The following is a 17012-nucleotide window of genomic DNA, read 5'->3' as shown; positions in this document are numbered from 1 at the left end:
GGCACCCTCCAATACGGGCTCCCCCACCATGCACCCGCGTGCCAGTCCGTGCCTCTCCAGCTCTCGGGGACTCTCTCCCGCCCGAGAGTAATGCCACCACTCCCCCCCGTGGGCGCCCCACTCCTTCACCCGCCGGGACACAGCCCCGGCACGATTCATTGACCCCCGCGAGGTCCGCGGTGCGCAGGGCCGGGGCCGGGAGAAGTGGGGACGACCTCCAGGGAGGAGAACCGGCCACGCCGCCGGCCGCACTCGCTCCGGCAGGGCTGCTGTGCCCGGAGAGCAGGCTGGCCACGGCTCACGGCACCCGGCCTGATACTTGAAGCGGGACGGTTTAGTGAAAAGCAGTGAAATTGCCCAGGCCACGACGGCCCCTGGGCCCCGCAGATCAGCTCTTCCTGTCGAGCCCTGCCCGCCCGCAGCGGGGCAGCACCACCCCGGCCGAGATGGCTGGCGAACAGGGCGAAAGCACCGAGGCGTGTGAGGCAGGGCACGGGGCTGGCGCTCTCCCGAGGCACGTCGAGCACACCAAAGCCGCGCTTATGCCACCAGCCCCAGGCACGGACGGGGGAAAGGAGGAGAGTGTGCGCGCACCGTGACACGCGCTCAGCCCCCGCTTCTGTCTCTTTAAAGCGCGCCGCCCCTTCCGCGCCTGCGTGTACTCCATTGTCAGTGCGCCTGCGCGTGCGCCCCAACGGCTGCTGGGCTCCTTTGTCCCTCGGCTACCGTGCACCCAAGCCTTGTGCCAGCCGCGATGATTGGCAGCACGCGCGGCAGGCCGCCGCCGCCGTGGGAGCCAATCGGCTCCATCTGAAGGGCTTACGGGTTGGGATGGTCCCGCCCCTCCTCACCCGAGGGCTGTGAGTGGCGGCGAGCACGGCCAGTGGCGGCGGGGCGCTGCGGACGGGAGGCCAATGGGAGCTCGGGTGGTAGGTGCCTGGTTAGGTTGTGTGAGTGCTGCCTGCGCGCGCGCTCTCGTTCGGCCACCATCTGCCGCGGAGCTGGGGTCCGCCGTGAGGTGAGCACAGACGGCGGCGGAACTTCGGCTCGGCTCGGCTCCGCTACGGGCTTGGCGCTTGCAAGCGACCATAGCCACCGGGCCTTGCTGCGGCCTGCGCGGTCCGCCCCGCCGCTGCATGCGGCCGCTGTGGCTGGCGGGCAGGCCCCGGCAAGGCGGGGCAGGGGTCGGTGGAAGCCGCCTGGGGCCCGCGAGCGACCGGACGTGTCTGCTTTTAGGTGGGGAAGATGCAGGGCAACAAGGGCTTCAACATGGAGAAGCAGAACCACGCTCCGCGGAAACAGCACCAGCCGCACCCGCCACCGTCCATCCCCGCCAACGGGCAGCAGGCCAACAGCCAGAGTGAGTCCCGGGCCCGCCGCGCCGGGCCGCCCGGCCCTGTTTTGGGTAGGCGTTGAGCGACCGCCCTCGCGGCGTAGCGTAACTTCGGATCCGGGTCGGCTGCCGGCCCGCACGGGTGCGGCGTATCTTGGCAGAAACTAGCGAACTCCCTTTTTCGCTTTAAAACAATAAGCTCTCAGGCCCTCGAGCAAAGCGCGCTTGCGTTCGCTGTCCGCTCGCAGTAGTCGGGCTTTCCCGTTGTTGCAGGCGGGGTTTGAATTGCAGTAGGGTTATTTTGGGGGCTTGTTTTGTTTAATCCGTTCAAGGATGGATGCAGCTGCCGTATGTTTGACGGCTTTGTTCATAAGTTCTTTGTGCTCCTGAAACTGAGCAGTGATGTAGAGGTTCCTTTGTCTCAAATTGTCAAGAAAAGCTCTCTTAAAAAAGGAAGTTCAGGAAGTCTTTGAGCCGCTAACAGTGTTTCTGTAAACGTTGAAAATACATGATGTCCCCTTTCCCTTGCCTCCGATTCTTTTTGTCATCCAGCCGAAAAGGGTGGTTTCTCAACACAAATTTCTCTTAAGTGCTAGCAAAACGAATCTGCTGTAAGAGTACAGCTATAGGAAGAGCGTTGTTATAGCAATTTGCAGTTACATGTTAAGAGGAACTTTTTGCATGGGAGGGACCAGCTTTACTTCATATTTCAGTATTCAGATACTAGCTAATATTGAACTAGTGTGTTTCCAAGTTTTTTCTCAGTGTGACCTGTAGGTCTTCTGTTGGGGTACAGAGGAGGTATTTATGAGCTGAGACAGCATCAGTGGCTTCTGGAGCCTTAACTGATCTGGCTTAATAGTTTAGAAGTGTGGCAGCAAGGTATTGCAGTTAGCATTTTCAGGGGAAGAAGTGCTTTAGTTATATTAGTTTTTAATTTTTTAAGTTCGGACACTTTCACTATTCAAACCAAAGCACAGAGAAGTTGCATGCACTTCTGAATGATTCCTTTGGGGGGAAACACAAATCCTGGGCTAGTAAAAAAATCCTGTATATTTTTATTAGGTGGCTCTGTTAAACAGGTTCCTTATCAGGTCATAGAAAATAATAGACAGGGGTGGCAGGCCAGTCCTTTCCACTCAGGTTTGGAACAGTACAACAGAATAACTGTATTGTGGTATTCTCACAGGGATCAGCTTATAGTGAGAGACTGTATCTCAGTTGCCTTTGAGTGAATCTGCTCAAGGCAGGACAGTGATAGTGGTATAATTCTGCTGTAAGCCCCTCCTAGTGTGCTCACAAGCCTTGCAGTTAATCCCCAAGCATCTGCTAATGGTGTGATATTCACAGGACAAAACACTTATGCACCCTGCTTGTGTGAAGTAGATAACTTCCACTGCTCTTCTACAGATAGTACTCTCCGATTGATTTTATTTATTATTTGATTGATTTTGTGTGTGTGTGTTAGTCATAGATGTGTGTTTATTTTATAAAAGAGTTGTCCTTGCATGACTTGTCTTTGCATGAATAGCATTTCCTGATGAGTGCCACTCATGATCATAGTTTTATTTTGTATGTGTGACTGTGAGATGTCCTCAGCAAAGCAAAGGAATTGAATTCTATGGCTTGTTGTCTGTGTGAGGAGGTTTGATATGCATTCAGGAAAATGGGATACAGGGAGGTAGAGTGATGATAAAGCCACCTCTGCATCTGGCATGTAACAGATCTTCCAGGATTGTGCTGGACTCTTGCTGAATTAAGGGTTAAAGTTTGTATATGCATGTGGGGATTTCAGAATGTTCCTACAATCTGTCCTGTTTATTAGTGTTAGCTATAGCATCACTTACTGGGTATAGGTTTTCTTCATGAACGTTGTATTTTTTTTTTCTGAGAAATTACCTTTGTGGCTGGGTTTTGGGAGGTGTTTTTTTTCCCTGCCATTTTCACCATTCCAGCTTGGAACCCAGGACTCTAGAACCCAAATCTCATCTCACAGCATGACAGCTGTCTCAGATGTTATCTGTGGGCAAAATTTCCTCCTGTTTGCACATTTGTCTGGACATCTGGGCTTGGAGTTTGGCTGGGGGCTGGGGTAGGGGCTTTGTTTAATTTAGTTTTCTGTTTGTTTTGGGTGGGGGGAGGGTTGTTTGGTTGTTTTTTGGTAAAAATCTGGTTGCTGGTTAAAACTGGTATTTCTGTAATAGTTCAGGTTGTAACAGCAAAGTCCTGTATTGTGTCTACAGTTGATTTTGTTGTGGGCCAATCATCTTGACCAGGTCTCCAAAAATTGGGCGAAGTATCTTTATTTTGAGCTGCAGTGTTGTCCTTTTCTCCAGTTCTAAGTTATCTTTCACTGTTAATGAGCATTGACATCCAAGTACATGTTTTGTTTAAAAAGAATATAGACCTATTCTGAAATCTGATCCCTTTGTTGCTGTAGAAATTGATGGAGAGGTTTGAGACTGAAGTAAATGAGTGGTGTTGCCTGTGTCTGTGTTCACTCTGATGAAACCTAATAGAATTTATCCCCCCAACTGTAGAGCAGCTGTGTACCTTATTCCCCTCAGATGAAGGCCTGACTATTGACCTGAAGAACTTCCGGAAACCTGGTGAAAAGACCTTCACCCAAAGAAGCCGCCTGTTTGTGGGGAATCTGCCCCCTGATATTACAGAGGAAGAGATGAGAAAGTTATTTGAAAAGTACGGCAAGGCAGGTGAAGTCTTCATCCACAAGGATAAAGGCTTTGGCTTTATCAGGCTGGTGAGTGACATGCTACCTTTGGGGTGTTTTGTGGCAGTGACTTGTGCTGGAGGAGTGTAAGTTCAGATAGCTTTCTAGTTAAGCCTCCTGTTGATTTTAGTAACCTGGAATATGGGATCAGCTCCTGCAAGTGGTTTGTCTAGATCTTGTAATGAAAAGGAATGTGAATTCAGGCAGTTCATGGCAGGATTTATTAAGTTTATTTATTAAGGATTTATCTGATTAAGTTATTCTGAAGTCAGCTGGTAGAAAACAGAAGGAAAACATGAGTGTGATGCTGTTATAGACAAGGTGATTTCCATATTCTGGAAGGGTTGAACATGGAATTTCTATGGATATAGGAGGTCATGCAGTATTACTGGAGTGGTGAATGCTCTTGAAATAGGGGATCTCTAGGTGATTACATAGAAGTGTAGCTCGGAGGTAGGTAGCTACTGACATAGAGTAGTAGTTCTTGGATTTTATTGGCTCGTGTACTACCTTTCTGAAAGTCTCAAGGTGAGTGGATGAAACATAAAGTTCCCACACCAAAGTGGGCACTTTGCTATAGTGTAGTTGCCTGGTGGTGACTTAAATGAGTGGAAGTGCATGAAACTGGCATAGGGTGTTTTTTGTGGATTGTCATACAATCAGCATTTCCTTTTACAGTTACCAGACTTGGCTAATAGTTGGATTGTTGGGTTTTGTTTTTTACTAATCTTGTAAGAATCCTGCTTTGTAGCCTTAATGTAGTTATGGCTGATACATAATGATCATTTAACTGTTTGCTTAGTTTGTACTGGCTGCTGAATTAAGCTTATGGTGATACATTCCCCTGCCCTACTCTGCACATACCTATTCAGGTAGAGTAACTGGTGACAGACAACAGCTATGGTTTGTTAGGGCACTTTTTAGCGTGCTGTGGGAAAATGATTTGTTCCTCTCTGTGAACTACTTGCTCAGGAGAAATAGGCTTGTTCTGACACTGGCTGATTCTGTACTGCACTGGGAGTTTTAATGGTAACTTTTTTTATCTTCAGGAAACTCGCACTCTGGCAGAGATTGCAAAGGTGGAACTAGACAATATGCCTCTACGCGGGAAGCAGCTAAGAGTGCGTTTTGCATGCCACAGTGCATCACTGACAGTCAGGAACCTGCCTCAGTTTGTGTCCAATGAGCTCCTGGAGGAAGCCTTCTCAGTGTTTGGCCAGGTGGAAAGGGCTGTGGTTATTGTGGATGACAGAGGACGATCCTCTGGGAAAGGCATTGTGGAGTTCTCAGGGAAGCCTGCTGCTAGGAAAGCCCTGGATAGATGTAGCGATGGATCTTTCCTGCTAACTACGTAAGTATGGAGGGTGAGAAGTGTTACACTTTCATGTGTGCAGGTTGAGGGGTGGCATCGTGTTGTGAGCATTGTTTCTTGACACCAGAGCAGGACAGATGGGGAGGAGGTGGTAGGTGGTTTGCCCAGGGGGAGTTTTACTGAGCTTTGTTACAACAAGAGTGAGTCTGCTGAAACTCAGGTCTGAAAACTTTATTCTGGGAAGCTGCTAGTGGGGTAAATGCATGAAACATACCGATATGCTCTTTCTTTCTGGATAAAGCCTTCTTAGGGTAATTAAAGCAGCATTTAAAAAGCAGGAGCTGTTTCAGAGACCATCCATATAATTTGTTAGAAATTAAGCTCAAGTGTGTTAATTGTGCGCTCTGGGTCGATTCAGAAGGCAAGTCTTGGGATGGGTCTCCACTCAGCAGCAAGCACTACTGGTGTGGAATGCTGATCTGCCACTACGTGCATGGGATCTGTCAGAGGAGGTGGCCGGGTAGATTGGATTTTTCACCATAATAAATTTTGTTGCCTAATGATTCAAGACCAAGGAAAAAAAGCTAGTTCTTGCATAATTATGTCAACTTGCTCAAGTAAAAGACTAATTCTAGTTGCATTCCACAGCATATGGCTTGCTGCTCTAACTCGAGTGATTTTTCTATCTCTTGGAAATAAAATTACTGTATATTTTGTATGAATACACCTAGAATTTGTGAAAATACCTCCTGAAATTTGGGCTATACCCCTCATTTCCAAAGTAACTTTATAAGCTTTGTACTTCTCACTTCCCTCCTTGTTCTTGGAGGCCTGCATATGGCAGAATCATACACCCATGCACAACCCATTCTGTTTCAAAGAGCAGATGCTGGGTTTTGTTGGTTTTGGGGTGGTGGGGTTTGGTCTGGTTTTGAGGCTTGGGGTTTTTTTGTTTGCGTCGGGTTTTTTTTTAATATCTGAGGGCTTTCCCCTGAGACTTTTTGGCCATAACCAGCAGAGTGCATAGTGCTCTGCAGGATTGCTGTCAGGGAGTTTTTGCTGATTCAGAAGTTTGTATCCTGAAAGAACCATGAAAACTTCTTTTTAAAAGTGATCATGCAAGACTAATCACTACTGGTGTATGACTGAGAGCACCTGAGGGTAACATTCAGTCTTTTTGTAGCTCTCAATGCATCTGATATCTGGGACAGCAAAACAGAATGTTGCTTATTTCTAGTTATGGTTTGGTTTTAATTAAATTTGTTCAGGTTTGTACTATTTCATGATGGTAGCAGCTAGATAAACTGGTTGCAGTTGGTTCATGTTGGAAAATAAGACTGTTAATTCTGAAATATGAATATGCCACATCAAACTGTAAAGGTACATTGTGGATCTTCAGACGAGGAGAGAGATTTTAGCCTCTGTCCTGCCTTCCTGCTGGAGTCTGGCCACTGCAGCTTCCTCAGTTATTACAAGTGGGGTTGAGGGGCTAATGAGAAGCTGCAGTGCTGCTGTGCTGAGAATGAGCAGTGTCAGTGCTGTGGTGGGGAGTTATTTCAGAGATTGGGAACACTTCTGTTAAATACTTTCTTCTTCATGCAGAAACCAGGAGGACAGAAGCACATGTGTGAAGTGTTTGTGTTGTGAAGTGCAGCAGTGGATTTCTTAGGGAGGGGGGAAGGGAATTCAGGCAGGGCCCAACAGGTACTTTAGGGCACTGCTGCTTGACAATAATGGCACATGGTCATTTCGGTACAGCCGACAATCTCCAGTGAGGAGAGTGTAGTTACTCTTTGCTTTATTTAGGCAGCCATAAAAAGGCACACAAAGACTTTTGCAGCCCATGGTTGACCACATAGCAAGAGAAGAAAGGGAGGGGGGAAAAGAATGCACGTTCTAGGGCCTACAAGACTTCATAATGAGTAAATCCTAGTGGAGTATGTCAGGTTTTAGTTATGCTGTTAATTTGAACCAGTAACTGCAAATATTCTTTCAGTACAATTTTGATTTGGATTCAACAAGGATTTTGATTAACAGTTCAACTCCCATTCTAGAAAGAAAGAAAAAAGTGTTCAAGTTGATTTCTGGTTTCAGTTTGGTTGAGATCCCCAACTGCTCTGAATTTCTTTGGGAGTGCTAAAAGCACTCTTACAGAAGTTCAGATGCAGTACTTTTCCTGTAGGCTGCAAGCTTTCCTACACTGCAAGATCCTTGAATTTTCTTGAAAGCGCATAATCTTTTCTTTACAGATTCCCTCGCCCTGTCACTGTGGAGCCCATGGATCAGTATGATGATGAAGAGGGACTACCAGAGAAACTAGTCATTAAAAACCAGCAATATCACAAGTATGTGCCCGCCATGTGATGGGAGATGTGATTACCTGTGGACTAGGGCATTGAATAGTGTCTCAGTCGTCAGAGGGTGGCTTGTCAGTGCTCTAAAGGTCGTCCTTGTTTCTGTAAATGTGACCTGACTCTGGAAAGAGAACTGTGTACTCTTTTGCCATGGTCAGCTGAAAGCAAGCAATGGGTTTGGATCCGCACTGCTGGACAAGACTGGCAGCCTCCACATATTTTCCATAAGTCTGTTTCAGTTCTTGGAATAAAAAAATAGGTCAGTTTGAGATAACATGAGATCCCTTTGCTCAGATGAGAAGCTGAAGGAAAGACTTAAGTTATGTGCTCTTAAGTATTACGGGAAGTCTGCAGAGGAAACAGATTTGAACCCACAGTGAAAATTTAAGGAATGATATGAATAGCATTAGGAGATTGTATATTGTCTATTTATGTATAAGGCCATGGTCTTTGAAGGCTTCCCAGTATAAGTAGGTATCATGTGATCCAGACAGTGGGAATTAGTAAACAATGTGAGGTCATTCATTTTTTGAGTAAGAAAGACTACGGAGCTTCAGAAGCTGAGAGGATGCATTAGGCATAGTTGTGTGCTTAAGGTTCAGGGGCTGCAGAGATTAGTGAAATACACACATTTGGGTAGTGCTTGTTTCAGAGGTGAATCTATCCATAAGATACAGAGCAGGAACAAAGGCTATTTCTTTCCAGAGTGTTTCTAAATATTTTTTATGTCTTACAAAAGCAGTGCCACTGCTTATTATGGAGGAGAGCAGGACAGTTTCCATGTATAATTAATTCTGCAGGAGGATTCTGTCAAAGCTTCTCTGTTCAGTAAGCTGACTCCTGAGGAGCAAACACTTAGGCATAGCTATTTGTGAGAAAATAGAAGACAAAGTGGTTCCTTACTTATTTTGCTAAGAAATGCTTTTCTGACTGTTAAAAGGGTCTGCAACTGCATTTAACTCACAAGTGTGTTTTTCTTGGTTCCTCCTTGCTCTGTTGAAGCATTCACTAGCTTTTCCTTGCTTGACAGGGAGCGTGAGCAGCCTCCTCGGTTTGCACAGCCTGGCAGCTTTGAATACGAATATGCCATGCGTTGGAAGGCTCTAATAGAAATGGAGAAGCAGCAGCAAGAGCAAGTAGACCGCAACATCAAGGAAGCTCGAGAGAAGCTGGAAATGGAAATGGAAGCAGCTCGCCATGAGCACCAGGTTATGCTCATGCGGCAAGGTATCAATCCAAGACAAATACAATATCAAAACATGGCTCTGCAACATCCAGGGGTGGTAACTTAGTAGACTGGCTAGAATCCGCTGAAGTTGAGCCAAGTTGAGCTGCCTGACTTGTAACCAAATGGAGAGATGTTACAGTGTTGCTAGAGGCTTTGTTACCTTACCTCTCTTGTGTGTTATGGTTCTAGGTCAGGAACTTGTTAAGAGGTGGAGATGGGTTTGGGTTCTTTACTGTTGTCTCTTACAGATTTAATGAGACGCCAGGAAGAGCTGAGGAGAATGGAGGAATTGCATAACCAAGAAGTACAAAAACGTAAACAGCTGGAACTCAGGTAAGGGGGCAGGCTATGGGCTGTGAACCCATAATATTATGGAATGTTTCTTCAGTGCACCTAATTATTCAGTGTCACAATTATTACCTAAAATGTGACTGTTGTTTTGGACCTTTTTGTTCATAAGGGGGGTGTACAGGTGGTTTAAGATGGAACAGTTAGGAGTTTCTTCCACTGATTATTGTTTGGGTTTTTTTACAGTTCTGTGTCTCAGTTTAGCTCCTTGACAGAGCAGATAGAAAAATCAGAATCAGTGCAGTGATTCAGTGAATTCAGTGCTGCAGGTTGGAAAACCCTGTTCTGGCATCTATCTCTTCATTTGAGGGATAACTTAGTCTGAGAGATTTCTCTTTCCATTCCAGCTCTTCCTTATCTCAGGCTCATTTTGAGAAGCCCCAGGAAGATCTCCAGACTACTTCTGTAATAGAAGGGTCTAATAGAACGGTCTTGAGAACTGTTTGGCTTGAATGGCAACTGTTTGGCATTATGTTGCATGTTGTTGGCGTGTATTTGGGAGCTGCTGTGTACATAGAATCATTTAGGTTGGAAAAGACTTTTAAGATCAAGTCCAGCTATAAACCTAACTCTGCCAAGTCCGTAGGTAAACCATGTCTGTAAATGCCACATCTGTACATCTTTTAAATACCTCCAGGACTGGTGACTCCACCAGTGCCCTGGGCAGCCTGTTTCAGTGCTTGAGATCCCTTTCAGGGAAGAAATTGTTCCTAATACTCAACTTAAACCTCCCATGGTGTCACTTGAGGCTGATACCTCTTGTCCTATCACTGCTTAGGAAAAGAGACCAACCCTCACCTCACTACAATCTCCTTTCAGGTTGTTGTAAAGACCAATAAGGTTGCCCCTCAGCCCCCTTTTCATCAGACTAAACCACCCCAGTTCCCTCAGTCATTCCTCATGAGAGATATTCCTGTGTGTGTTCATATTGTTTTTATAATGAACTCCTTAAAATGGAAAGTGTTGGAAATGTGCACAAATATGTACATACATGTTCTCATTATAAGGTACCTAATATTTTACAGCCTCAGCAAAATAATGTTCTTAAAGTTGTAGATTTCCAAACAAGACCAATTGGGCAGCACAGCGATGCTGTGATGCAAATGGTTGGGCTATATTGTACTGAGTATTCTTGGACCTTTTTTACAGGCAAGAGGAAGAACGTAGGCGCCGTGAGGAGGAAATGAGAAGGCAGCAAGAAGAGATGATGAGACGCCAACAGGAAGGCTTTAAAGGGAATTTTGCTGATGCGGTATGAGTGCTTCTACCTTCCCATTACATCTGGATGCTGACATTAGGGTTTAGCCCTTCCACAGCACAGGGCTTTCTGTGAATGCTTAACTTGTTAGTTGATAGACTGTGTTTTTAGTGTATTCTGCTCTAAATTATTGACTCCCTCTAGTCTTAATACAGCTTAGTCTGGGGAATACAAATACCCCAGTTACTGTCCCACTGCTGTTCATGTAAGGCCCTTATTAGCTATCTTCCTGTTCAGAAGAATATATGCTACCTGATTTTATTCTAATAGTAACAAATATGTGCTGTCTTGAAGGATTGCTGCAGAACCCTATTACGGTCATGGCCAGTTATATCTGTAGCCTACAGTCTGTCTTAGTCATGCTCAGATGAAATGATCCCAGGTTGAGGCACTGCTGCAAGCATGATAATTGCTTGTAGTTGGTCAAGTATTTTCTTGTAATGTAAAATGTGTGGTACCTGCCTTTTAATAGTAGTATCTCTAGTTCTATAAAGAACAATGCATTTCCAGTCCCAGCAAGTTTCTATTGTGGAGGCAGCTGAAGTGCTGTTGAGGTGGTATAATGGTGTGGAGGCAACTGGGTAGCAACATTCTTGTATCCTCATGAAATATTTAGCTGTTTTCCTCAGGGGTCAATTTATGTCAAACCAAGAGAGCCAAAACCATGTGACTTACCTAAATATGCGAATATTAGCCTGTGTAGCAGAGCTGGTTTCTCTAAGTAATAGTGCTTTCATATGCCAAGTAGTGGCACTGAGACGACAGGTGAAGTGAAATCTGTTTTTTCAGTTCCCGCTATGGAAAAAGTAGTACACTCACTGAAGTGAGGAGGTGCTCCTAATTTTGCAGTGGGGGAGAGCTGTTGTGTGTCCTGTGCTCTATTAGTAAATGAGAAACTGAACTCACTAACTGGTATTTTAATGCAAGTGACCCGCTGCTGTGTCTTTATGTAAGCTTGCATTCCTTTCAACTGGAAAAGCTGCTTAGCTATGCTGAGAAAGTAGCAAAACTAACTCTATCTCACGTGTTAGTTACTGCTGCTCAGCAGATCTTGCCATCCAGATACCAGATATCTCTTAATGCTGGTGTTTGGGAAGATCTGCATGCACAGCTTTGCTGCTGGATGTTTTACCATGATTGTGAAAAACAGTCCTTCAGAATGAGATTATTTTAAATAAGACCTGTGTGTTAAGCACTTACAGTGTGAAGGTACCTCAGATCCTCTTTTTCTTAATTAACCCTGGGAATGACTTTTCTACAGTTTTCAGCAGCAAACCTCAGAACTTGCTAAACTTGGGTAATTACTGTCTTTTTTTTTAAGTCTGAATTTTTATCATTTGAAATGAGTGTCTCTTTTTCCAGAGGGAGCCACCAGACATGCGGATGGGACAGATGAGTATGGGAGGTAAGAGTATTCTCTTTGTTCTATGCATGTTCCTTTTCTCCTTTACAAAATCTGTATGATTTTTGAGTAGTTTTATATTATTGGCTTTTTTTATAGAAACTCAGTTGTACTAACCTTCTCCCAGTTCATACAGTGAACACAGGCAGTGTTCATATGACACCAAACCGCAAAATCTGGGTATGGGGCACACTGTACATCATGAAAGACTTGGTTCAGTAAGCAAGACTGTTGATGTTGCCATCAGACCCATAGTGTGCTTCAGAAGTTTGTACTGATACAGAAGTGGTATGACGCATAGTGCTAGATTTTGAGCTCAGGAAATAATCTTGATTACTGTACTTCCATATTTTGACTACACAGTTCAGGCCATGTGTACAAGAGCAAGAGAAGAGGCTTATTGATTACTGAAGATGATGAGTGTTAAAGCTTGTTGTAGTTTCAGATAATACTGGAATGCAAGATCAGTTTGTCTTGACCTAACGGTGCAAAGCTAGCTAATGGACTAGGCCTCTGTCCCTGAATATAGCACTACATGGAGCTTACACAGTGTTTGTGTGGTATTTTGTGGCTCTGTAGTGATGAGTAGACCCCAGTCACTGTGTTTGCCAGGGCTGTTTTTCAGTCATCTTTTTTCAGGTACCATTGGCATGAACAATAGAGGAGCCATGGGTGGTACCAATGTCCCAGCTGCTGCACCTCCTGCAACTGGTCCTGGAGCTATGATACCTGATGGTGCCATGGGAATGGTAATGTATCTCCATCTGCTTTTGTGCACACCTTTTAAATGCAGATTGTTTTCATTGTTAAGCAATGAAAATAACTATGCTGCTGAAGTTGAACTTCTTTGTCTGACTAGGCCTGTTGCTTAATTCCTGCTGAGGTCTTGATAAGTTAATCTTGTCTAGGTCCTGGCTGATGATTTTTCAGAAGATTGAACAAGTCTAATAACTACTTACAGTCTTAGCAATAATATATGGTTAATTTTTAAAAGGCATAGTGGAAAGCACTTTGTTGAATGTGTGTTTTGAGAGTAGGTTCTTGCAGGCATAAAGCCAGGCTGTCGGGATCAGTTTTAAAAACAATTCTCTCCTATGCTGATAGGCTAAAATGAGTATGGTAGTAGTGAGTATGCTCAAATGAGTTCAGCTCATTTGCTTAGGAGGTAAACAGCAAATAATCAGTGGAGGTTATGCTTATTTATTTGCCTTTTTAAATTTACGTATTAGTTTTAAATTTTGCTGCAGAGCTGTACAATAGACCATGGCTTCTGTGGCATTTCTCATTCTTTGTAATACAGAGCATCAATCCTCTCTGTGTCAGCACTCCCAGACAACAGCAGTACCAGCAGCAGTCAGGTTTCTCCAGAAATGAATCTTCCTTTAGCAGTTTGTATCAATTGGTCTAATAAACAATTCTCCTGAAAACCTTCCTTCTTAGGCTTCTTGATCCTATCCTGAACACTACATTAGGGATTTTTTTGTTTGTTTGCCATGAAGAACAGCTTTATTTAGCTATAAGCTTTTGTACCTAATTGATGGGGGGACACTAGAGTGACTGAGGTTAAGAGAATGTGTACTACACAAGAAAATTAAGGGGAAAGATGAAGAGAGGAATTGAAAAGGGAGGTAGTTCAGATCAATATAATGAAATAACACAGTATTTCCAAAAAGCAGTAAGCTATTTCTCTAATGGACAAACATATGTGCGGTCTTTTTAGAAACTGTCCTGGCCATGTGCTTGTTTTTAGGAGTTACTGGGCCATTAAATTCCAGCTTTTTAGTCAGGTAGGGAGCAGTTACTTTGCATGTTTGCTCCAGCTGCTTGGAGTGATTGCAGTGTCCTTCCCTGTGGTGTATCCTACAGGAGAAATTCATGATTTTTCAGAATTTTTCATCTGTAGGGAGGGGGAAAAGGTAGGGGTGCTGTGATACTGCTAGTGCCTCACCTGCACTGCTGGTGAAGCGAGCATTGAGAATCCCTAGGGACCTTCCCATTGACAACAATACCATGGAATCATCTACGGTATTAATACAAATTATGGTGTGCGTATATGTCTATCACCTAACACTGCATATATATGTATCACTGCTGTAAAGCTGTGGACAAAGAATATCTGGAACCCAGGAGCCTGGTGTAAAACAGCTCTCCTCTGTGAAGTCACTTAGCCCCAGTCTGGGGGAAGGAAGAGGCAGTGGTTACCTCTAGAACCTTCCCCAAAGGAAGTATCATGTCCACCATAAGGACATTGAAGCAGTGGAGCAGGCTGCCTAGAGACTTTGTGCAGTCTTCATCCTTGGATGTTTACAAGACTGATTGGATAAAGCCGTGGTTAACCTGATCTGACCTCGCAGCTGACTCCACTTTTGAGCATGAGGTTGGACTAGAGACCTCGTGATGTACCTTCCAGCTTGAATTATCTTTTGATCACCTCCCTGCTGGAAGCAAGAGGCTGTGCAATAGCACTAACCCAGCTGGGAAAATGGAGAGCCAAAGGAATGGAAATAGCAGGATAGGATTAGAGTATAGACTTATTTTGGAATTGGAATATTGTGTGCACCTGGGTTGTGGTAGTGCTGTAGGATCAGTATGTTGCCCCCTTTGTATTCTATTTGGGTGAAGGAATATGATTGGAATGTGAAGTCTTGCTTGCCCAGGCTGCATTACTCACACACTCCACTAGTCTTTGAGATAGTGCAATGTGTATTCCAGTGTGCTTGACTACAAGTTATGCAGTGAAAAAGACTTGGTCCTGCCAGTCCAGTTTTAGAGCATGGGGGCTCTTTTATGAGCTGAAGTTTTGTAGCAAGGTCAGCTGGAATTGCGAAATCCTAATAAAATCTGAATCAGCTCAAATGGTGTTTAACTGCCCATTGTTCCTTGTTTTTCTTCCCTGCCTCTTCTGCGTTTGTTCTCATCACAAGACTCCACCACCACCTGCAGACCGCTTTGGCCAGAGCGGTGCGATGGAGGGCCTCGGAGCAATGGGAGGGAATCCACCTGCCTTCAACAGAGGAAATCCAGGGGCAGATTTTGGTTCTAACAAGCGTCGCAGATACTAACAGGATTAAGCTACTCCCTGCGCACACCCCAGAAAGGAAAGGAATCTTGGCAAGCCACGCAGGGCTCAACTCAAGGGGGGAGGGTGATGATATTAAAAATAGTTAATTAGGGCCTGTTTTGGTAAAGCTCACTCTAGGCCAAGGGGAGTGCAGTCTGACTGGTAAAGGTTTTAGAAGAATTCATGTGGTGCATTCCTATAATTTCAATGTGAAAAATGGATTCTGGGAGGCTGCCATGGCTGTTAAGCCAGTGAAATCCAGCAAGGACCCTCACGCCTTGACCATTCCAGGTTTCCTGTTTGCAGCTGGAGTCCTGAGACTAAACTAGATAAAAATTGCAGTGTCTTGGCATTTTTTTTTTGTGTAGTGTACCTTGCTGAAGATCACAGGAGAAGTTTCTAGAGAATAAGGGCAGCATCTGGGTACTTTGCAGCTCCCATGATTCTGTAAATTGATATAGCTCCAAATTATCCATCATGTAGTTAATTGGGGAAGATTTTATGTTCGGGGTTGCTTTGGTTTTATTCTGTTTATTTTTCTTCTAACTTGTAGTTATTCCTTTATCTGGACCATCTGTTTCTTTAAAGTAGTTGACTGTTGTGTGCAGCCGGAATGGCTGTGGGAGGCTCTTCTTTGGATTTTTTTGATAACGTGTTGTATTGCTGTTCATTTTTACTGGTAGTAAAGTACAATCTATTGGAAAAAGATACTGTATCTCTTGCTGAAGATTTAACTAAAACAAATGTTTGTATAGTCTTAACCTTGCCTGTCTTTTGTGTAGAAGTACTACAGGATTTTTCATTTAGTGTAAACTGTTTGAACACAAGTTGTAATTGTTCCACTAAGAAGTCTGAGTTTGAGGAATGCTACAGGAATGCATTATTAAAGTGGATTTTAAGCCTTTTTTATCTGGTGTCTTCGCTTATGAATGTTTTGTTTGTTTTTAATAAAAATGTATCCATATGTATTGGAGTAAACCATGCTTCAGATTATGGTGCAAAAGTTGTTATCACATAGCTCTGAAAAGAGGGTGCTTAACCTTTGAGGAGATTCACAGAATCCCAGCCTGGTTTGTGTTGAAGGGACCTTAAAGCTCCTCCATCTTCAACCCCTGCCACAGGCAGGGACACCTTCCACTGCAGCAGCTGCTCCAAGCCCCTGTGTCCAGCCTGGCCTTGAACACTGCCAGGGATGGGGCAGCCACAGCTTCTCTGGGCACCCTGTACCAGTGCCTCAGCACCCTCACAGGGAAGACCTGAGCTTCAGCCTGTGCACAGGAGGGAACACCCCCCTCTGCATGCTGTTCCAGATCCCTGGCTGTTACGGAGTTGTGAACTGATGAAGTATTTTGACTATCATGAGGAGCAAACCCTTGCTCTTTGCTGTAATATCCAGTCAGCTTGTTTAAAATGCATTTATGCAGAATCAGTTTGTACCAGGTTAAGGGCTTGTGAGCAGTCTGTTCTTTGAATTTTGCTCTCAGCTTTGAACTCCCATCATTTTTGGACTTAGTTAGAACTTGTTTAAGGGAAGCTGCATAAACAACAACAGTGGCTGCATTTGCAAGGATCAAAAAGATCTGACAAATCTAACTCGTACAGGGATAATATTGTGATACCAAAGCAGCAAACATTTCCCTTTCTTTTTTTTTTTGGCACACCATGTCTCACTAGAGCCTGTCCATTACTGCAGGAAGATACAAGTGGTGTAATACACTAAACTTACTACACCAGTGAACTACCTTTGGAAGCTGAAAGAAGGAAGATGTGATTTCCTATGGCCTTGCTGACAGGAGTCATCGTTTCATCTGCTGTTTTGGTTGTAGTTCTGGTACCTGACTGTCTATGTGGTGAATCACCTCTGTGAAAGAGGTAGTCAAAAAGAAGGAAGAGAGCAGGGAGCTCAGCCAGGCTCCTGCTGCCTTTAGGACACTTTCCCAGCCCATTCTGCTCTAACAGAGCTCATCATGACTGTGTTTTAAGGT

General features: G+C 44.6%; 1 protein-coding gene across 4 annotated transcripts; it reads left to right on the top strand.

The window, feature by feature from the left end:
- The first annotated feature begins 873 nt into the window (after positions 1 to 873).
- On the top strand, positions 874 to 15936 carry NONO (non-POU domain containing octamer binding). 4 transcript variants are annotated; one of them, XM_031048218.2, is made up of 11 exons: positions 874 to 1018; positions 1237 to 1405; positions 3874 to 4094; positions 5114 to 5415; positions 7626 to 7721; positions 8761 to 8957; positions 9207 to 9291; positions 10456 to 10558; positions 11927 to 11969; positions 12606 to 12715; positions 14891 to 15936. In XM_031048218.2, exons 2-11 carry the CDS (start codon positions 1246 to 1248, stop codon positions 15026 to 15028), a joined length of 1455 nt encoding a protein of 484 aa, XP_030904078.1. In that variant the 5' UTR covers positions 874 to 1018; positions 1237 to 1245; the 3' UTR covers positions 15029 to 15936. The 4 variants fall into 4 exon arrangements, with proteins under 4 accessions (XP_030904078.1, XP_005148297.1, XP_005148298.1 ...); XM_005148240.4 differs by having other exon boundaries at positions 1237 to 1360; positions 14891 to 15934; XM_005148241.4 differs by having other exon boundaries at positions 1237 to 1360; positions 3901 to 4094; positions 14891 to 15387.
- The last annotated feature ends 1076 nt before the right edge of the window (positions 15937 to 17012 follow it).

Source organism: Melopsittacus undulatus, chromosome 6 (genome assembly GCF_012275295.1).
Source record: "Melopsittacus undulatus isolate bMelUnd1 chromosome 6, bMelUnd1.mat.Z, whole genome shotgun sequence".
Lineage (NCBI taxonomy): Eukaryota > Metazoa > Chordata > Aves > Psittaciformes > Psittaculidae > Melopsittacus > Melopsittacus undulatus.
The sequence above is the reverse complement of the archived record's forward strand: the minus strand, read 5'-3'. Positions and strand labels throughout refer to the sequence as shown.

Coding starts and splice junctions, on each gene's coding strand:
- NONO (XM_031048218.2), top strand. CDS start 1,246: ATGCAGGGCAACAAGGGCTTCAACATGGAGAAGCAGAACCACGCTCCG. Junction 1,406..3,873: donor GCCGCCCGGCCCTGTTTTGG/GTAGGCGTTGAG, acceptor CCCCAACTGTAG/AGCAGCTGTGTACCTTATTC. Junction 4,095..5,113: donor GCTTTGGCTTTATCAGGCTG/GTGAGTGACATG, acceptor TTTTATCTTCAG/GAAACTCGCACTCTGGCAGA.